The sequence below is a fragment of the Hippopotamus amphibius genome, chromosome 16 (genome assembly GCF_030028045.1).
Source record: "Hippopotamus amphibius kiboko isolate mHipAmp2 chromosome 16, mHipAmp2.hap2, whole genome shotgun sequence".
Lineage (NCBI taxonomy): Eukaryota > Metazoa > Chordata > Mammalia > Artiodactyla > Hippopotamidae > Hippopotamus > Hippopotamus amphibius.
In genome coordinates, this window is record NC_080201.1 from 35,471,543 (window position 1) to 35,493,686 (window position 22,144).

The 22,144-nt window shown below is 53.5% G+C and overlaps 1 protein-coding gene and 1 non-coding gene across 2 annotated transcripts in view; one reads left to right on the forward strand and one right to left on the reverse strand.

Annotated features, from left to right (window-relative positions):
- Positions 1-16,600, forward strand: part of ZNF423 (zinc finger protein 423) — a 333,017-nt gene extending 316,417 nt beyond the window's left edge. Inside the window, exon 8 of the mRNA XM_057713582.1 lies at positions 15,909-16,600. Within this exon, the coding sequence (XP_057569565.1) occupies positions 15,909-15,938 (30 nt within the window). The 3' untranslated portion in view covers positions 15,939-16,600. The remainder of the gene's footprint in view (positions 1-15,908) is intronic.
- Positions 661-733, reverse strand: TRNAK-UUU (transfer RNA lysine (anticodon UUU)). The gene has a single exon. It is a non-coding gene; the product is annotated as a tRNA-Lys (tRNA).
- Positions 16,601-22,144: the final 5,544 nt, after the last annotated feature.

Consider the following 22,144-nt stretch of genomic DNA (forward strand, 5'->3'; position numbering starts at 1 on the left):
CTTGATACAGCGGTGTCTCTGCCCAACTTGCTGGGAGTGGGCTGCCCGCCCCCTGCCAGGATGCCAGGGTCTGGGTGGCTGGGGTGCTTGGCCCCCTCCCGCGGAGAGACAGGAACCGGGTGCCCTCGGCGGAAGCCTGGATTGCGCTCTTTGGTCGAGCAGGAACAATTACTAATGACATTTAGAAAGAAATTAATGATGAGAAATGCAAGTTGGCATTTCAGGGGCGCCAGTCAGCAGCCGCGCGTCAGTGCTCGCAGGAGAGGCAAGGGGCGGGGGCCGGGCGTGGAGGGAGAGGGGGGAGGTGGCAGAAATTAATTTTGCTGTGTCAATAATGAATGTGGCCCCACCCGCTCTGCCTCTGGAGTTTAGACAAAATCAAGCACCGACCGACTGGGGCTCATCCGGGGCTGCAGTGGGATTCGCTGCGTGCTGTGACGCGAGCAAGGGCGGGTGACAGGTTCAGTTCAGTGTCTCCTTTCAGTGGCATCAGGAAGCACAGCGGTGGGCAGGGGACCGCGAAAGGGGAGGCGGCAGACTTAGGACCTGGCCATTTGGGCGCAGCCAGCTCTTACCAGCTGCATAACTTAGCACGCTGCTTTGCCTTTCTCTCTCTCTCTCTCTCTCTTTGGCCATGCCACTCAGCTTGCGGGATTTTATTTCCCCAACCAGGGTTTGAACCCAGGCCCTCAGCCATAAAAGGGCGGAGTCCTAACCACTGGACCACCAGGAAATTCCCTGCTTTGACTTGCTAAGCCTCAGTTTCTTCATCAGTGAAATGCGGACAACTGGGATATGTGACGATAACACATGAAGACCAGGTAGCCCAGCTTTGGCACACAGCAGGCGCTCAATATATGGTGGCTCGTACCGAGTCCATTGACCTGTTTTAAGATGCACAGCTTTTCTCGTTAAGACATCTCTCACATTGGAATACCTCACCTGTGTGTTATAGTTTAACTGGTCATTTTTTTTATTTGCTTGTGATACGTCAAATAGGGGAGCATCTTATGTTCTCTGGGGTCTTAGATAAAAGACGGCATTGGTAGGAAGCATGGCAGAGGGTGAGGAGGAAGCAAGATGCTGAAATTGTCTGGGGCAGGGATTGAGGTTCCCAAAGGGAGCATGCCAACCCCTTCCTTTCCGTCAGGTGCTCCAGAATGGTGGAGGACAGTCCCATCCAGCCTCCCCTCACATACAAGGAAATGTCATTGTCATAGTCCCACCGAGCATTTTTACAGAGTGGAGGTTAAAAGCTCATAGCCTGTGGCCCTGGGGATTGTGGAACCTTTAAATGGTTGTCTGTGTTTCAAAATGGAGATTTCCTATATTTATAGTGGCTAACATTAATATAGTGCTTACTACGTCCCAGACATTGTTCTTAGCACTTCTTTACATTAAGACATTCAGTCTTCACAATGCCTCTATTATTGAGATAACTGAACTGAGGCTCAGAGAGGTTAACTAACTTCCCAAGGCCACAGAGCTGGTCAGTGCTGGACCCAGGCCACCGGCCCCAGATTCTGTCTCTTTACCACCACACTAAATGGCGCGATTTCTTGATTTTTCTACAAATGAGACCTGGAAGCCCCTGGACCACAGTCCTTCATGGCAACGATCAGCTGCCCTCTTTAGACCCGGGGATGTGAGCTCTGGTTCAACACCGCCCTCCACCTGGTTGGCCTCACTCGATTCATTGCCCACCTGTGCTCTGAGTTTGAGGCCCTGTTGCAACACTTCACAGTTTGCAAATATTGTCTCACTGGCGCCTCAACAACCGGAAACCACTAGAAGCGCTCTTTACTCCCACCGTTTTGCAGACCTGAAAACTGAGGCTGGGAAGGGGTGATAAAGCTGGGAGGAGTGGAGCCCAGAGTGGGAATGGGGAATGTATTCCACCCATTTGGGTTTGGGTGTTTGAACAGGGAGGCAAGTGGGGCTCCCTGCTCTCCAGCTCAGTGACTGGTCCCCCCACTGAAACAAGACAAGGATGCACAGGCCAACAGCTGCATCCCTGTGGCACTGTCTCAGTCTCCCCATCCTTCCTTTGGAGCTGCCACATTAAAAATGCAGGGTCATCCATGCTTTGGAGTTGACAGTGATGCAGAGCCTTGTGATTTGTAGTAATTATGACAATATCAAACAAAGTAAACATTTTTACATGTTACCTGATTTGAAGCTCATAACAAGGCTATGAGGTAGGTATTATTTTCTCATTTTTCAGGCGAGTAAATAGGTACTTAGAAAAGTGAAGTGACTTGCCTTGGGTCACATACATATATTAGGTGGCTAAAGCAGGATTTGAACTCCAAAGCCCACTGTGTTAGCCCCCTAACCCTGTCCTTCCACCTTCCTTCCCACTTATTTGTTCATGCACTCATCTTTCTCCTACCACTCACTTATCTGCCACCCATCCACTCATCTACACATTTGTCTGTTCATTCATCCTTCCATTTATCATTCACCCACTCATCCACCATCCCTTCTTCCTTCCATCCAGCCACACATCCATCCACCCATCCATCATTCGCCCACTCATCCACCATCCATCTTTCCATCCATCTATCCATCCACTCATCCATCCATCATCTACCCACTCATTCACCATCCATTTCTCCATCCATCTAGCTGCACATCCATCCAGCCATCCATCAGTATTGAGTGCTAAGTGCTAGGAACTATACAGCTTTCATGACACCTTCCTCATATGTTCTTAATTCCATGCTTAACTGCTACCCATCCCTCCTCCCACCCTACAACTATGTGTGCTCCCACACACACACACACAACCCCTCTGACGAGCTGAGTAGGACAGGGTGGACTGGGGATTTCCATGATCCTTGGTTTGCCTCATGGAAACCATCGAGTTCTGGCAGTGGAAAGGCAGACCCACTTGGTCAAGGTGGAGCAGGTGTGTGGGCGGTGACGACGTGCCCAGAGTTTGGTTGGAAGCTGAGTGTGTATGAGAGGGCAGACAAGGCATTGCAGGCTGGGCCACAGTGTTCTTCAGCCCCATCAGTGGGCCCAGCTCCCAAGGAGCCCTGCCTTTCTAGGTGGGTAGAGGTCACCCTTAGCTCTTTGCTTTGTACGAGGTTGGATGTCCTCTCTGAATGGACAAGGATATACACCCAAGTGTTTTCAGAAGAACCTTCGCGATCATTAAATATAATCCGGCTCAGCTGCAGTTTTGATTGCTGGTGCGTGCACACAATTCATCACAGCAAATTAGGTCCATCTTCAGAACTTCCGGCCCTGTGGCCTGGGGCCCGTCAGCGAGGGGGCTGGGCCATGTGGGCTCCAGAAGCCATTGTGGGGGGGTGATGAGCCGTGTTTTCTGAGGAAAATCTGGATAATCTGCCAGAACGGCTCTCCCTCTGCAGGGGTTAATTTTCTAGAAATTTGAGGATGCAGGAAAGTTTTCCTTTTAGCAAAAATTTGGAGGGAAGAAGAAACGGATATGATCGAAGTTTTAAAATCTCACTTACAGAACCTGAAAGCACTGGGTTAGTCGAGGGACCTGAACATATGTGTTCTGTACAATTGGTGACCGTGTGACCTAGATTTTCCAGGACAGTCCTGATTTCAAGTGTTTTGTCCCAGCTATTGGCTATTTGTCCTGGTGTTTTGGCTTGTGAAATACGATGACTGTACATGGAGCTGTCTTCTCATCAAATTTTAATGAACAAATATTTAAAGCTGTAAAGGCCTGGAAAGATTTCAGAAAAAAATTAAAGGGAAAATGTCCTCCCACTTTTTTTTCCCAACATGGCAGCATACGTCTGTGGGGGTACCTCCTGTGTGCTTCCCGTTCCTCCACTGAAGTAGCAGAGGAAACACCTCCATCCAGGAGGGTTTGAAAACCGTCAAGCCCCCGGTCCTCTGGACTTGGCGGTGATAGCAGGGGAGGCCTTTCCGCAGGGTGACTCGGGCCCCTGTGCTCAGGGCATAAAGCCCTGGGTTCTACAGGTCTCACGAGGCCTCTGCTCTGTAGCCAGGCCCCGGGAGCCGTACCATTGCTGACAGCCATAGGCTCAGGCACCGAAGCAGAAGCCCTACGCATCACGGAGGTGGGAAAGGCCTTGCAGCCAGTGCCGGCCAGTGATATGTCCCCTGGATGCTATAGCTCCTACCTCTCCAGCGGAGGCCTCTACAGGCTTCGTCTCGCTGCTACAGTCTGTGCAACTTACAGCTTTCTAAAAAAAAAAATTGTGGGAAAATACACGTACATAAAGTTGACCATCTTAACCATTTTTAAGTAGACAGTTCAATGGCAATAAGTACCTTCATTGTTGTGCAAACATCACCACCATCCACAGATCTTTTCTATCTTCCCAAACGGAAACTGTGTCCCTGTGAATCAGTGACTCTCCCTCCCTCTTCCTGCAGCCCCTGGAAACCACCATTCTCCTTCCTCTCTCTAGGAACCTCATAGAAGTGAGTCACAGAGTCTTTGTCCTTCTGTGACCAGCTCGTTGCGCTTAGCGCAGTGTCTTCAAAGCATCCCTCCACTTCTAAGGGAAAAGTATAGCATGCCCTGGGCGGGGCCGGGAACATGGAGGAGGGGGCAGCCCTGCTTCCTCTCCTCTCCCCGACCCTGTCAGTGAGGCTTCGCCTCGCTACCATCTCTTGCTGGCTGTCATTTCAGAAATACCGAGTTTTTAGCACGTATAGGCTCTGAGCCAACATAGGGCCCAGCAGAGAGTGGAGAGACAAGGTCCCTGCCGGCAGCCCGTGGCCTAGTGAGGGACAGGGAAGCAGCCTGGTCACTGCAGGTTGAGGAAAGTGTTAAACAGGCACCTGTGCAGGTGCAGGGCTGGACCAAGACAGGAGCCTCTCATCACGTGGGCAGGAAGGGCTTTCCCATGGTACAGAAATCAGATGCAGAGGAGCCTGGGGAAACTGGGGGGAGCCTCCGTGCAGTGGAGTGGCCGCTCTGAGGGCTGAGCGAGGAAAGAGCTCGGTCTGCGTGGGGAGCTGGGAGAAGGTGGCTGAGGCTTTGGGGCCAGCAGGCGGTGCGCCTTGTAAGGCTGTCAGGCCTGGGATCCAGGGCCCGGATTTCTTCTGGGTGTGGTTGGAACCACTGGGGATTAAGCAGAGATCTCCCACTTCCCCGTTCCCTGGAAGAGGGAACCTGGGATGTTCCTCTCAAGGCACTTTACTCTCTCAATGTCCCATGGCCATGAAGAGGAAAGCCTGGTGGGAACCCAGGTCTTTAGCAAGGAGGGGCTTGTGGGGCGAGGGTCCCCCCAGTGGTGTGACTGAGGGCAGGTTACCTGCACTGTATGGGGAGACAAAAAGCCAAAAATAACAATAACCGACCCCTGAACCACTTTGCAGCCTGTTGTCAGTGTAATGTCTGTGCGTGTGTGCGTGCACACGCGCCTAGGATTGTGGGGTGTCCATGAGTGTGTGTGTGTGATTGTGGTGCATCCGTGAGACTGTGTGTGTCTGCATGTGGGCTACCCACGAGTGTGTGTGTGGCTGTGTGCATTTCACATGGGGATGCCTGTGTGTTTGCGCATGTGTCTGGAACCCAATGAGGGGATCACGCAGCGATTTCCCACTTCCCTGCTCCCTTGATGTGTGACGGCGGGCTGTCCGTGAGCGTGTGTGTTTGGGGGTGGGCGTAGGCGGGAGGGAAGAGGAGCCCCGTCATCCCGCGCTGTGTTCATACGTGCCCCCAGGGCAGCCCCCACACGATACCTGGCTTTCTCCTTCTCCTCCGTGCGACATGCTGGGTAACGGGTGGGAGCATTCCCAGGTCCTGTGGAAGGAAGGGAGGTACCAGGGATCATCATCGTGTCTCTTGAATGGGATGGTTGTGCAAAACTGGTGCTCTTCTCGCTGAGGGGTTGAAGGAGCGGCTCCCTGGTCCCCCTCCGCAAGATGGCCATTTGGGCGCTCCTGTGTGACCCTAGGGAAGGTGGGTTTCCCAGGTGTGCTAGCGCCTGGCACACCCGGAAACCTTTAGGCTGCATGGTGGGCCCCACTCTCGTGGCAGTGATACCCAGGATCTGGGGGACCATGCTGGCCTCAACAGAGCTTCATCTTCTACCCTCCATCCTCTTCTTCGGAATGTAACCATGGAGGGTCCCACATCCCATTCCCTCAGGTGACGACCCTAAATAATGACAGGTCACGTGCCATCTAATAGCACTGCCTCCTCCCCCCACCCCCCGCCCTGGGCATCAGCCAGTCAGTATACTGGAAGATAGCTCAAGCATCTTGAGGGCCTCTCAAAATACCAGCGGCCTCAAGCTGGTCGCTTGTGGGCCAGATTTGAACTGCAGACAGGTTTTCATTGGCTGCATCATGCTTTAAACATCAAATTGTTTTATTTCTTTAAAAAACTCTCGATTTTTCAGTTTTCCCTAGAGAACCAGAAGTGTTGGCAGCACTGGGCCTGCATTCCCACCAGGCCACCATTGCCTGGAGCCCATGAGGGCTGCCCCTTTCCTATGAGGCTTGGGTGCCTTGGATGACACAGTCCCCACCCTGCCTTATTGTTTTGCACCTGACCTGTACAGAGTGTGCTGGTCACGTGGACCTGACAGCACCCTGGCCCCTGAGTGGAGGCTTCTCTCCAGTCCAGGCCCAGCTGCACATGGTAGGGGAGCCCTGCCCACAGCAGTTGGGTTTCCTGACATCAGCGGCTGTCTTTCCGTTTAGTAACCTGTGAGTTTGGCGCCCCCACAGATAGGATGTTCTGTGCGTGTGGTGCGGGGTCTTCTTTGACCATCACTAAGCTCAGCAGATGTGTTCTGAGGTGGGAGGAGAGACCCCTCTCTTGGCCTTGGGAGCCCATTCTTCCTGCACCATTTTTTCAAAATTTTATTTATTTTATTTTTTGTTTACTGGCTGCATTGGGTCTTCATTGCTGCACGCGGGCTTTTTGTAGTTGCGGAGAGTGGGGGCTACTCTTTATTGCAGTGTGGGGGCTTCTTGTTGTGAAGCACAGGTCTAGGCGTGCAGGCTTCAGTAGTTGTGGCACATGGGCTCAGTAGTTGTGGCTCGCGAGCTCTAGAGTGCAGGCTCAGTAGTTGTGGCGCACAGGCTTAGTTGCTCCGCGGCATGTGGGATCTTCCTGAACCAGGGCTCGAACCCATGTCCCCTGCTTTGGCAGGTGGATCCTTAACCACTGCACCATGAGGGAAGCCCCTTTCTGCACCATTTCTAATGGATTTTCAGCACTTCTACCTTGGCCTCTGCTCAGGCTCTGCTGGCCTGTGCCCTGGGATTCCTGCCTTGCTCTGGCAGGATGGAATCTTACCTTTCAGAAGTCTGACTCAGGCTCTTTGGGGGCAGGGGACCATGTCTTAATTCGTATTTGAGATGAACACCAGGGGCTGGTTCCCAGCAGGCTCTTGGCTGATGTGTTTAGAATGGACTTCCCAGTGACCACTGACAGGCCAGTGCCGTGTCCCAGCCAGGAGGGGCCAGAGCCCACAGCAGGGAACTTGTGGGCACCTGGCACACCACAGCCCAAACCCTTGATCCTCGGCCCTTAGTCCCGGGTCTGCTAGGTACCCCGTCCCTGAGGGACGCCCACCTCCCTTTAGAGAAACAGCAACAGGGGCAGCCAGATTAACTCAGGACTCGGGGTCAGGCTTGTCGCCGAGCAGGGGCAAATCTATAAGCTGCCCTGGAACGATTTCACCTTCCTCTGCCCGTGACACAGCCATAAGCCCTCGTTTTCCCTTGCACAGCTGCTACCTAAGGTCAAATTGCTTGCCTGTGATTCTCTGCTCACAAACAGGCTGCCTAGGCCCATTTGCATTCTGAAGTGCAGTTCCCCCGAGTCCGTGGGCCCTCTGGGCAGGTATTATTAGTTCCCTTGTTTTGCTGGGTGACTCTGAATGGGAGCCTGTTTACGGGCTGAGTCCTAATAGAAGGCTTCAGTTCCCTCCTAATAATCTATTCTCCGGTGGGTTTTATTTCCAAAGCACAGCCGTACAGAACCTGCCCCCTTGGGAGTTTACTGGGCTTTTTTTTTTTCACAACAGCATTTTCTCCCACATTTTCATTCGAAGGAAGATATTTTTCCCGCTCATGGGACTGGTTGTTGGCTAGGCCACTTGCTTTGGGCTCCTGGGCGCTGGTGAAAGGGGTTTCGAGGGGCCACTTGCTTGCCCACCCGGGGTCCTTAGAGCAGCGAGGAGAATGAAAGAAGGCAGACCGTCAGCTCCTCTGGGGACACCTCCAGCAGCAGCCGTCAGGGTCTCGGGGCTCTTCCTCCCATGCCCCCGAAACTGCTCCTGCTCTGGGTTCTGCCAGAAAGCAGCAGATCCCCCCAACGCCAACCCTGCTGCTCCTAGAAGCTGGAACCTCCCTCCACGCCAGGAGTTCCGGATGAATTGAGGCTCTCACACGAGAGACAGACTTCCCCAGCTAAGCGGGTGCGACGCTCACTTCCTGCTGCTCTGGGGTGGCAGACGACAGCCTGTCTGGCTGTCTGGGAGGCAGGGCCGGGGAGGCCCCACACACCCATCCCCACGTGCGGAGGTGCTGCCTCGGCCTCGTGGGACATCTCAGGCTTCGTCCCAGGCTGGTGGGTCATCAGCTTCACTCAGGACCCTCCAGTGCCAAGGACAGGTATCCCTTCCATGCCGGCAAACCTCTCCTTGGCCTCTGTGCAGACGGGCAGCCGCCGGCTTGCTGGGTGGGCCCCGGCGGGACGTGGGGTGCATACACGTCAGAGCCTGGGGCCCTGGGAGAGCGGCTGCGTCACCAGGCAGGCATTTAGAGGGAACCTCGGCCATCACTCACTCCTAATTTTCATGACGTGCATTAGCTAAATTGTGTTCTGAGTATTCATTCAGTGCTGTTTATGGCGTGCTCTCGAGTGCGCTTACCGTTTGTCAGAAGTGCAAACTAGCGAACATACGAGCCTTTAAGACAGGCCATCTGTTCGTCTTAGACCCTTGGACGATTGTCAAACGCTTCTAAAAATAAGTGCTCACTAGCAGAGAGGGGCTGCCCAGGTGATACACAGCAGAGAGGGAAGCGGGGCTGCCTGCGTCTGTACCCTCCCCAAAGGGAAAGATACAGCGTGTGTGCTGCTGGGGGGTGGGGGGGGTGGGCTGGGGACCCAGGAAGGGAGTGGAGGGAGGTGAGAGCACGGAGGCCCTGCCTGTAGACCTTTCTGGCAGGAGGTGTGCGTGTCTCCCTGTTCCTTGCCTCTGCAGCTCAAATACCTTCGATGGCTCCCCATGGCCCAGATTTAAGGGCAAGCTGCCTCGTCTGGCATCAAGGAGCCTCATCAATAAGGCCCCCGCCTTCCTTTCCAGACTTGTCTCCGTGGCACATACCCTGTGCTTCTGCCAAGCTGAATTATTCATTGTTCCCCCAACATATGCTGCACTTTTCACATTTCACAGGCAGGAGAGGGCTGTGGGGAAGAGTGGGCTCTGCGTATAGACTGAACGGGTGCGGCTCCCGCACCGCTATTACCAGCTGCAGGACCTCCACTCTGTGCCTCAGTTTTTGCATCTGTGAAATAGGGATAATGAGAGTATTTAGTCTCCAGGGTTGTTGCGAGGCTTCAGTGAGTTCAGAATGACACAGTGAGCTCATGATAAATGTTAGCTGCAATTGTCATCAGGATTCTTCACACCATCAGCCTTTGTCTGGCTGGTCCCATCTCCCTGGAGAGTGAGCACACACACACAGATACACGAGCGCACACACACACCAGTGCAAATCCTAACCCGAGCCATCCGCAAAGGGCAGCTGGGAGGCCAGCTTTTCCCTTAAGCTCCTCCCAAGCAGAAGTCATGTTCCCATAGTCCCTTTTTGTGAAATCTCACCCCCTCCTTCAGCCATGAGCTGGTAGAAGGCCAGGATGTGCCTCACTCACTCTCTCTCTGTCTTCCGTCCACTGTACACGGCCAGGCTCTGTGTTTGTTAAATGAACAAATAACAGAACCTCGCTTAGCCTGAACATGGCTGCAGGGTTAGCCGGAAGGATCTACCTTTTCCCCTGGAAACGAACCTTCCTGTGGTTAAGGCAGGTTCTTAGACTTGGTTCCTTCTCCTGGAGACTGCTCTTTGTAACACCAGCCTCGTGAGAGCCACGGGGGCTGAAGCCACCAGGGAGTGGCCCAGCCGTCAGTAGACAATGGGGAGAAAGAGGATTGACTGCAGCCTCTTCCCCAACCAAGAACCAGAGGGAGGTGATGTGGGGTCAAGGTGAAGCCGTTCTGCAGGTGGGGCTGGGTGAGCAGGGTGGGTGGGCTGTTCTGGGTGTGGGGGCCTGTGTCCCTGCACCCTTAAATCTGCTACAGGGATGTGAGGCCAAGCCCTGGGACCAGTCCTTCTCTTGTGCCCCTTGAGAGTGAGGGTGTGTGAGTCCAGGCCGCTCCCCCTCACTGTGGAACTGTGAGCTTCTCAAGGGAGAGGCTGGGGCTCCTCCACCTCTGCGTGTCCAGTGCTCAGCTGAGGCCCCGTGACGAGCTGTGGAAGGGGTGAGTGAAGGAGTGAATCCCCAGATGAGTATACGCCTCCTCCCTCCCCCACAAAACCGCCATGAGGTTCCCCATCTCACCAGGCATCCCACTCTGTTCCCTGGGGGGGGAGGGAAAGCAGGGGATTGTGGGTACAGAGGTTGTAGCCACGGGGCTGGTGGGGAGGGGGCAGCGAGGGGAGGGCCTTTATCAGATGCTGCTGCTCCAGGGACAGGAGCATCCAAGGTGCTGCCTTCTCCGGAGCAGTCCTGACAGCTCGCCAGCCCTCAGGACACACAGAAGGAAGAGCTGGGAGAGGGATCAGTCGATCAGACCTCCGTGAAGCCCCCACTGCAAGCCCCAAACAATGTTTGGTGCCACGGGGGTACAAGCAGGGAACAAACAACCCCTCGCTCACGGAGCTCCCTGTAGCGTGGACACCATTTATGGCGTTGTATGACGCACTAACTCTTGCCCAGCCTGGGATGAGTACACTCACACTATCTCCTGAGTCCTCAGGGCATCTTAGGAAGTGGGCTCTGTGAATTCTGCCCCTGCCCCAAGCCCCCAGAGGCCAGGGAACTAGCTCAAGGTCACGTGCCTGGTAAGTGGCAGAGCCAGGGTTCAAACTCGGAACTCGACCCATGAGGGCTTGCCCCCTGGCCTGCCACCACCCAGGACAGTGGCTAGCACGAGTGGGGCACTGGCAAAGGACCAGGCGCGGGGTGAGGGCTTTAGAGATGTTTTGTCATCGGAGTGGCTGGAGCACGGGAGGGGCAGCTAATAATGACCCACAGCGTGGAGAATTCCTCTCCAGCCCGTGCCTGTGCATCTCAGGGTGTGTAGAGCGGTCTGTCCTTGCCTCATAGGCAGTATTTTCCAGGCCACCAGGCAGCCAGCACGTTTAAGCACCACTTGTCTTTTCTGCTTGACTCTGTGGTGAGTGGGCATCGGAGGGAGACCAAGCAGGGTCCCAGACCAAGGGACAGAACGCAAAGCCGAGACCTGGAGAAGAAATCCCGGTTGCAGACCAGGGAGGGCTGCACCAGTGTTTGTGTGTGCGTGTGCATGTGTGTGCCCGTGGTGCGTAGGCATGGCTGTTGCGGGACACGGAAGTGTGTTGAGCCGGGGATGCCTCCTGGGGCTAGTGTACCCGGAATGGGCCCCCCACCAGAACCTCTAACGGGCCCATGCTAGCGTGGGTCTGCTTTGGGAAGGATGGTCCAGCCACAGACTCCGTGAGCCTTATGGTCCCTCACTGTCCAACATATACCCTGGCTTGGGCTCTGGATCCAGGTTATTTTACTGCTGAATTCCTAGCAACTAGCATGGCGGCTGCCACCCGGCAGGGATTTAGTAAAGGTTTTGCTGAATGAATGAATGAACAGCCATGTGAATGAATGCGAGGGGGTGACGCAGGGATCTCAGCCCTCTGCGGATGACTTCCACAGGGGGAGGGTCCACCAGGACCCCAGCCAGGGCCCAACCCCTCGCCCCTCACTAACTTGTATCCCGGGGGCAGATGGCCCCGGGCACCAGGCAGAGGCGCCGGGAACAGGCCCTACCAGAAAACTCCACCGCGAGAGCGGCACGGGCTCTGCCGAGCGGATGGATCTCGGCCGCAAACCAGTGCCACCCAGCCCCCTCCCGTTCTCCCGTTTTATTTTTCTCACCTGCTCCTCGGCCCACACCTGCGTCTCCCTGGCAGGCAGAGAGGCCCTTGTGGATGCCAGCACCCCCTGCCCCCTGGGCACCTTCCCGTCCTTGCCGGCTGCCTCCCCCGCCCAGCCCCGGCCTTTACGATGCCGGGAAGTGTTCTTCTGCGGGGTCGGTAGCATCTTTAAAAAACGATTTTCTTCCTTCTCTGAAGGGGCTAAATATAGCACAGGCATAAACAGAGAAACAGACATTAAGCCAAAATGCCCTTGTGAGAACCATGCTGGGTGGAAGGAACTCTTTAAGAAGACTTGATGAAGCTCCCCCATCCCTCGAACCGTCCGCAGCTCCAAGCCGTGGGGGAAGCAGCCGCGGGTTTTTAGGGTTATTGAACTGTGCCTCTCGCCAGTGGCTCCGCCGGGAGCTGCTCAGAGCGCAGGTGCGTTGGTGATTGGTGAGGCCTGGTGTCGGTCCCTGCCACCCCCTCCGCCCTCGCCGAGACTGTGCCCTGGACCTGTGGAGGAGCTGATGCCATCCTGGCCCAGCACGTGGACTTCTCAGCAGCGCCACCCCCATACTTATCGGGTGGCCTTGACCGGGCCCCCTCAGATCTGCCATTCTGCACCATGAAGCCCACACCCATCGTTTGGGGGTCTGTGTGTCTCTTGGCATCCCTCCCCCGCCCCCCGCCCCTTGCCGAAGTCAGGCTCCTTGAGGGCTAAGCCCAGCTGGAGTCTCCCCTCCCTTCCGCTGTGCCCGTCCCAGGGCAGAGCATCCAGCAGGCGCTTCACAAAGCAGTGCTGAATGAATTCTGGTGCCTGGCCCCCTCGGGGCATCAAATTTTGACATTTCCATCTACCCTGACGTCCTAGGCTTTTGTTCCCGTAGAACTTCAGGGAAGGAAGTGTCACCCTCCTGCCTCAGAACCCTCTTTGAGGAAGTTCTTCCTTGAGTCTAACTGAAGAACCACCAGCTACTGCTCCTTAAGAGAGAAGGCCACCGTTGTTTTCATCTGAGAAGTCGGTTTCCACCTGCAGGGTTTCTGTGGCTGGCTGAGCAGCGTGGACGACGTGTGGCACCGGCCCTGCTCTTGGCATCTTGGCAGCAGGCTGCTTCCTTACCCAGGGAGCCCTGGACAGCCCCCTTTGCCCATGCTGCTGGTGGGGGTCCAGAGGATTTTGTGGGGATCAGATATCATCTGGTTTTCTGCTGCTCATGAGACTGAATCCACGTTCAGGGGCATGCAGGGCTCCCGGCAGTCCTCCACGTGACTTCTGCGCGGGGATCACCCCACTGGTACTGCATTTGCCAGGCTGATTCCAGCCTCCGTACCTTCATCTACGCTGTGCCCTCCTCTTGGAATGTCCTTTCCCCTTTCCACATACCTACATCCCACCCTTATGTTTATCATTTATTTATCCTTGCATTGATTCAAAAACATGTACTCAGTGTCTGCTTGGTGCCAGACCCTTGAAACCATACTTTGAGAGCGAGGAAAGAGCTACACATGTTTACCTTCCTAACGTCCCTCGCCCTCCTCCTCCCCAACCCCCCACAAATCAAGAAGGACCTGACCACACCCAGAGATCCCAGGCCACGTGGCACAGTTAACTGACTGGCTGTTGGCAGGGTGGGAGAGGGAGCCCACCAGGTCGCTCCTGGCAGCTGCGCCTGCTACACCACCACTGGGCACGGGAGGCCTGGGGGTCAGGTCAGTACAGTGTGCAGCCCTGGCCCAGGTGCCGTGGGGCCAAGAAAGGAAGTGATGTCCCGCTGCCTGCAGCTCCACAGAGGCGGCCAGTCTGGCCCTCAGGAGGCGCGTAGATGTGTGGGAGGGGGGCTGGAGGTGCCTTGAGCGGCTGCAGGGATGGGAAGCACCGTGTGCCCAGAGGACTTCAGGAGTAGCATGGTCGGGAGGAGAGAGGAGGTGGAAACTGAATGAGCAAAGGCTTTTACGCTAGGAGGATGGTTTGTTGTAGGGTGGGCTCGGCTCCCTGCAGGACTGGCTGGCTGGCCCTGCACAAGTGCAGGGAGAGGTGCCTCGGCGGGGGATGGGCGTTCCCATGGAAACTGCCGCATCCCATCTGTGGCCTCAGACAACCTGCCTTGTGCCTCTGGATTCCTGACACCCCCACTGAGGTGCCAGGCCGTGCTGGCAGAGTTTGTGCTTGTGTCTGGAGAGGAGGTTGGATGATCCACAGACGGGGTGCCCACGAGGGTGTAGGGCACTGTGGGAACCCTACCTTCTCACCCAAGCCCCTGGCTCTCTTGGATTTCAGTTGCCACCCCTCCTGCTTTCTAGCTGGGTGTATTTTAGCTTGTCTGAGCCTCAGTTTCCTCATTTTACCACATCCTACCTTGTAAGGCTGCTGTGAGGATTGAAAGAGTTGTGCCCGAAACCGCACATAGCACATGTGCTTGCCAGATTCTGGCCATGTGGCCTGCACCCGGGAGTCCAAGGAAGGAGGACAGGAGTGGTTGGCTCTGTGCTGCGGGAGTCAGCGGGCATCTGCCTTGTGAGGACAGGGCGCTGCCTCTCCCAGGCCGTGAGCTTGCCGGAGGGGTTGGTGATATCACCAGGGAGGCAGCAGCCGTGCCTCCAGTGGGAAAGGGCTGCCACAGGGGTCCTGGGTCGGGAGCAGGTGTGGCCCCAGGCCCCCCGGTGAAGCCGCGGGCATCCTCTGGTCCTGGAGCCCAGGAGAGAGACACAGCGCCATGCCTGACCCCTGGTGGTCATCGGCAGAGCTGTAAGAGCGGCTCCCAGCCCCTGGAGGAGTCGCTGCACCGGCGGGGGCGCCCACGTCTGGGCGCATCCCTGGAAAACTGCTCCTCGTGACAGAAGGTCCTGTGCTGCTCCCGAGCAGGACTGCTGTGCCCTGGGTGGATTTTGCTTCCTTTCTTCAAGTGTCATGAGGTTGAATACCACCTGAGGCTTTGATGAGATTGGTCTGGATTTGGAACACAGACCACTGAAAAGAAACAAAAAGATTGCAGGCTCTTAGAAGCCAAATCCCACCCCCAGCCCCAGGCTACTGGCTCCTGTGAAAACAAACCTACAGGGCCGGCCTGCTCTGGCTGGCGTGAGGGAGGAGATGCCTTGGGCTGTGGCGAGAGGGAAGCGCTTGGCCAGAGGGTCCCACCCGGGCCCTGGATTCCCAGGCGGGTTCGGACGAACTACGCAGGGTTGTTTTGGCTCGAGCACTGTCACGTGACAGTGCAGGCAGGCTCCCTTCCTGGCGCCCTCCCTGTGGGTGACCTGCCCCCTGCCTCGGCCACAGGCACTGCGGCCGCCCACTGCCTCAGCATGTTCATGCCACTCGGGTGTTTCTTGGCCGGAGAACTGCAAGGCACATCTGCTGTCTCCCTGCACTAGGCTCAGAGCAGCTCCCTGGAAGGACCGAGAAGGAGATCTGGAGGAAGCCTGCAGGCGATCAGATATAATTTCCTCCTGATCATTAGAGCAAAAGAGAGATGGAGAGGTGAACGGGGATGTTTTTAATTCCTGCTACCTCCCCAGCATTTCCCCTCTCCCTCCATATAAGCCAGTCCCATAGTAAGACCTGAATGGTCTAAAAAAAAAAATTCATAGGGAGCCCAGGTTGGCAGCAACAGGAGCTGATCCCCAAGCCCCAAATCAACGTGGCGTCTTGGCAGCTGCGTCCCCCGAGCACTTTTTCCTTGTTGCATTTTGTTTTGTAATAATCGAGATGCTTTTCCGTGCCTCTCGGCGTAAATGCACTGAGTGGGAGGGGACGGGCATGCTCTCCATTCTTCTGCCCTCATGCGTGTCTCCTTTCTTCGCCTTTGCAGAACCACACGATGAGCCAGCACGCACAGTGAGGGACCGCTCGACAGGACACCTCTCCGCAGAAGGCTTGCCGGAGACGCCGTGGGGAGGGCCATTTGAACATTACATCCAATCAAAGTGTCATTTGCAACCCAGATGTAAAACTCTAATGATTTGGCCATGAGGCGCTGCTATTATAAGCAGCTGGAAATGAATATTAATGGCAGAGATTAAAAGTATTCCATGCTCAGTATTTTTTATTGTCCTGCTACAGCTAGTGTGCTTTTAGAGTTTCCGCCGCAGACTACATTTCTAGAGTTAGAGAAACCCGCTTTTTGAGACTATTGTCCTTTGTTCCTTCATGTATTATATTGATAGTTTTTAAAAAAAAGGATTAGTGTGATTTTTTTTTTTTCTTATTTTTTTTTCTTTCTTGTTTTTCTTTTCCCCCCCTTCGGTTAACTACTTTTTAATTGCAATTCTAGGTAATTGTGCATCGTGATGTGATTGCTTGGCTATTGTCTGAATATTTCCTTTTCATTTTTTAATTAAAGACTAATGCTTTGATTGGATTTGCCAGTTCACCGGACAGTGATTAAAACTATGTAATGAATATAATCGGTTTCAGTGCAACTGGATGGTCTACTTTTAAATGTGACTTAATCTGACTGCAGTAACTAGTACAGTTCAATAAAGGGAATCCATGCGATTAGCATCCGGCTGCCTGGTTCTCTCCTCCCCAGCCCAGGGCTGTGTGGGGGCTGTCGTCCCCTATGGGGTGTGTCCCTGTGTGCGTTCCCGTGGATCACCCAGGCCAGTGGGGACCTGCACACAAAGACCCAGCTGCCCTCGGGAAGGAAGACGCATCGTAACCAGGTGCACACGGAGTGGATGAGCTGGCAGGAGGCAAAGAAGTCAGAGTAGGAAGAACCTTTAAATACCCTGGTCATCTCCTTTACGGATGGGGAAACTAAGGCCCGAGGGTAGGTGGGCAGCTATGCCAAGGCCACGTAGTAGGTTGGTAGGGTGGCTTGCTGGTCGTGTGATTACCCCTTACCTTGCCAGGACTCCAGGCAGGATCTGGATTCTCGTTGTGCCCAAGGCATGGGGATGGGACAGGAGTTAGGGGTGGCTCCCCAGCCCCACGAGATCCAGCGCTGGGAGCTGCAGGGTGAGCCAGGTCAGAGCAGCAGATTCCCAATCACAGAATCGGTGGGATGTGGAAGCACGGAGACCGGTGGGTGGGGCCAGGACTCTAGCGGGGCAGGCGAGGTGCCCAGCACGCAGCATCTCGGGGGGGCCTCGCCCTCAGAGGCCCCGAGAATGGGTGTCCCTTGATACTTTGCACCCTTGGGTGCCTTGCTTGCCGCACCTCCTCTTGGTCCTGCTGGCACCCCAGGGCCCACCCAGCAGCCTTAGCCCCCCACGTGCCCATCCTCCCAGCCTCCATCGTGCTGGTGCTTGGCCAACTTGCCCATCAGAGGCCAGGGCTTCAGAACCTGCATGGGGAAGCCCTTCCTTGTTAACTTTTCACAAGGGGCAGGAAAATTGGTTATTACCCTCTGCAGAGCGGAAATGAAACAGGCAGACAGATTGCACCTAATTATAATGTAATACCAAGTCATGGCATGGAATTTGGAGCAATTATCCCCAGCATCTTCTGACTCCCACATCGAGGGGCTTCTGTAAGAGTTCCCCTTGCTGCTACCACGTGTAACGTTCTGACATGGGTGGGGCTGTTAGTTTTTCTAAAGGTATTTTACGCCAGCAAACCTCAGAGTGGACTCCTGCCAGTGTTGGACAGAATGAAGCGGCTGTTCTTCGATTTCAGGGCTCCTACCTCCTGGAAGCCAAAGATGGTGAACTCCAAATTTTTATCCTCTGGAGACTTGGCCATTTTAGGGGAAGACCTCCGGGTAGGCATCTCTATTCCCCAGCGTGTGGCCGGACACAGGCTGGGGCTGGGGTAGGTGTCCCTGAGTCCACGGCCAAGGCTGCCTTTCAGATGATGCCGCGACTGCGGGCAGGACCAGCGTGTCCCGGGGGCTTCCCAGATCACTGTCTCCAGGCCCTCTCCAGTCCCCATTTATCCCGAACCCCATGGAACCCAGGTGAGTCCTCAGTAAGTACCAATAGAAGATTTGATTTGACGGTTGGTGGCGTAGGGCTAAATTAGTCACTGCCCCCATTAAAAATACAGCGGGGGGTTTAAGAGCTTTTCATGCCGTGTGGGAATCAGCAGTGAAGCTGGCGGATGCCTTGGGTAAGGAGAGAGGCAGCCTAGGGGACCGCGAGGTAATGAGGTTTATGGCAACGACGAGGCAGCCAGGGAACCCCACCGGCTCCCCCCTCACCCCGGCCCCATTGTTCTCGGGCTGGCTCTGCCCCCGCTGCATCAGTGGAGAGCCCCTCGTGACTTCATGCAGGGAGGGGGCTTGTAGGGGGGACACGGAGGCCCTTACTGGGACTGGTATTTGTCACCATCGGGCAGTACTGGGTTGGGGGTAGTGCAGGGCTATAAACCTGTGCTTTGGGGGCCCCCACTTTCTTCTAGTCAAACGGTTTGGAGCTGGGCTCTACGGGACCTCAGAGGGTCACTGGGAGGCTTATAGGAAAGGATGCCTACAGGAAAGGAAGGGCTGAGTGCAGAGAAAGACCTGGAAGTGGCACGGTTCTTGTTAGAAGGATGATGAAGGCAGGCATCCCACACGGGAGGGGCCCCTTTCCGTAGAGGGTGTGATGGAATCAGCTATGAGCAGTTTGGATCCTGCAGCAGGGTGTGGCGGAGGGGAATGGGCCAGGTGACTGAAGGCCTAACTTCATTGGGGCCAGGTTTGCATGTACAAATCATCAGTTTCTAGTGGCTCTGTGGGTGGAGGAATTTTGCCCACGCTAAGAAATGGACCAGGACCCCTGGGTCACAGACCCGTCATTGGGTACATGCCTAGATCTTCTGGAAGCACGTGGATAAGGATTTTGGTCTCAGCAGAGAAGCTGCAGTAGGAAGAATCTTCTCGAGTTGCCCCAGCCATAGAGAATGTTCCTCCTAAACTCACAGTATGTGTAATATTTAACTTTCCACCAGTTTTTTATTCCCTTCTAAAGCGTGCATTCTTGGGGTGGGATCTGCGCCTATAGGTGTTCAGTAAATAGGACCAAGACTCCAATCCATTCGTTCATCCATCTGACAGATATTTGTGGAGTTGCTCCTGTGTGCCAGGCACCACACAAGGTGCTAGGGATACAGGGATGGACAGGTTATGTGATGCCTGCCCGCAGGGAGCTCACAGTCACATGACAGCCATCTAACAAACAAGCATGACAATAAACATCTAGCAGTGCATGGTCACAAGTGCCATGATGGGAAAGGACTGGACTGTGCGAGATGCATAGGGGACCCACGTCCATCGAGGACGGCCTTGCTGAAGAAATTACTTGTGTTCCGGCCTGAAGAATGAAAGGAGCTCGGCAGTCCAAGAGCAATGGAAAGAGTGCAGTGAAACGCAAAAGACTCGAGCTGGAAATGAGCTGGAAGTATCCTTAGGGATCTCTGGTCATACTGGGTTTCGATTTTAGATGGATTAAAATAAGGCCACAGAAATTCAGAATCTTGTCCAAGATCACACAATTCAGCACAGAACTGAGACTATAATTTGGGTGCCCTGCCTTCTAGCCTTGGAGGTCTGACTCCCCTCTGTGGCCATCTTCTATTGATATTTGTTGAAGAGCAAATTGATTAAATAATTATTATTATGAATAAAATGACACACTATGAAGGAAAGACTGCTGGCTCTCCTCCTTTTCCTTAATTAGTTAACTCTGATTTTTATCTGAGCACACATTACCTTGGAGAGGAGAGGGTCCCATAACATACCCTGTCTGTGCTAGAAGATGGGCGTGGCCATATTACTATTGGTGGGCATATTGGTTCTGCCAATGGGCTATAAATAAGATGGTATATGTAAATTCTAAGAATTATCCTTGAAAAGAAGAAATGAGCTCATCTGCTACCCTTCTTGATGACTGGAATGTAGATGCTATAGGCGGAGCTCCAGAAGCCATTTTGAATCATGAGGTGAACTGGAAATGGAAGCCACACATAGGCTGAACAACAATACAGAAGGAATCTGGGTCTCCAACAGTGCCAAGTGTGTACTAGCTCTGTCCTGCTTCCCAAAAGACTTCTTGATCTTGAGAAATAAACTTCTCTCTTGTTCAAACCTTTATTATTTGGGTTTTTCTCTTATAGTTGAATCAATTCTTAACTAAAACAAATTGAATATATACATAGGTAACTTCCAAGTAAGGACAAATTTAGAATGTTTAAGGAAAGGGTATGGGATGGGTAAAAACATTGGAAGGCTAAGAGATCTACCTCAGTGACATACTATAATCAAAAATCTACTTGGCTCATAAGTGCATGGGGTTGGGCAGATCTGGGCTGGGCTTAGCTTAGCTTGCCTAATCTGATCTGGGTGTCTGGCTGTTGGTGACTGTGGGATGGCCTCACTGGGATGACTGAGTCACCTCAGCCCTGCTCTTCATGTTTCATCCTCAGGCAGGGTACCCTGAGCATGTTCTTCTCAAGGCATTGGCCAAGGGCAAGAGCAAAGCAAGCCCAACTGTGCAAGCACTTTCAAGCTTCCACTCATGCATCAGGTTTGCTCACGTGACCAAACTTGGACTCAAGGGCAGGGAAATATACCCCACCCTACTGATGGGAAGAGCTGCAAGATTCCAGCACAAAGGGCTGGATTCAGGGAGGGATGGAGAATTGGGGGCATTGATATAACTAATCTACCACAGAACTGAGAGGCCCCCTTTTCTCCTCCCAAAGCAAAACCTGCGGTAGTTATTAGATACCATCCATGACCACAGCTTAGGAAGTGAACAAACAGGTGGTCCACTTTAGACTTGATGTGTTAAGACTTTGCCTTTGGAGAAGAGAGAGGCACCCACAAAGGATTGATCACCCAAATGTTTGTTAGCTATACAAACAAGGTCACAGGGCCACTATTTTTACAATTTACAGTTGATTTTGGTTCTCTCAGGCTTGCCAGGAGAGTGAGCAAAGATGTGTGTCACCCTCAATTTCTGAAAAGGGGAGAGAACTCCCATCAATTAACAAAAGCCAGACAATTACAACTCTGTCTTGCTCAGTCTCTCTCCGGAAGCACCAAGTAGGGTGTAGTTTGCCATGTACCTCCCTGGCTGTGTCCTTCTTCCATGCCTTCACCCATGCTGTTTCTCCTCCTAGAGTGTCCTTCTCTTCTTTTTTACCTGGTTAGCTTCTATTTTTTTTACTTTTCTCAATTCAGGTGTCTAATTTTCAGGGCCAAGACCTGGGTGAGGTGAGTGAAGCACTGCCCTGGGTGCAAAATTTAAGGGGAAATCAAAAAGCTCAGTAATCAAGATAAACAATATTTAACACAATATTTTTAAAAAAATCAAATTGGCAAACTACAGCCAGCAGGCTAGCAGCCTGTTTATTGGAACAGGGCTCGACTTAGGGTGGGGCAAGTGAGGCAGAATTGTGCAGAGGCTGCATTGGATCCTGTCATTAAAATTTTTGCTGTTTTGTTCACTGTGGATTTTTTGCATTAATTTTGATTTTTTTAAAAAATTGCATTAAAGCATCATTGAGTTGTTTGCCAGTCACTTAAATGTTATGCCCAAGGCAAGTGCTTCACTCATTTCACCCTAGTCATGGCTCTGTTCATCCTCCAGGCAACCTACTCTGACTCCCACAGGAAAAATGTTCTGATAATAACAACTCTGATAAGCTGGTGTCTAAGTCTATTACTGGACATCTATACACTTTTATAACCATCTCTCTCTTGGACTGTGTATCTGTCAGGATAGGTTACGTTATGGTGCAGTAACAAAAAGGCCCCAAATTGTAGTGGCTTAACACAATAATGATTTATTTCTCACTCATATGACATGGTCATCCTTCACTGTAGTCACTTGGGAAGCCAGTCGGGCTCAGAGAACAGACTACCATATATGTGGTCAGTAACCAAACCAGAGAGAAATAGAGAACTTGGGAAAGTCTCACACTGGCAATTTAATGCTCTTGCCTGGGAGTCTCACATACACCCCCCCCCCCCCACTTTCATTGGCCAGCAATTGTCACATGGCCCTACCCCATTATGAGAAGCTAGGAAGTACAATCTTGCCATTGTACTAAACACTGGCAAGGTTTGACTAATTGCACTAATGAACTACCACCACAGACCGTCTTCACTGCCGCTCCACC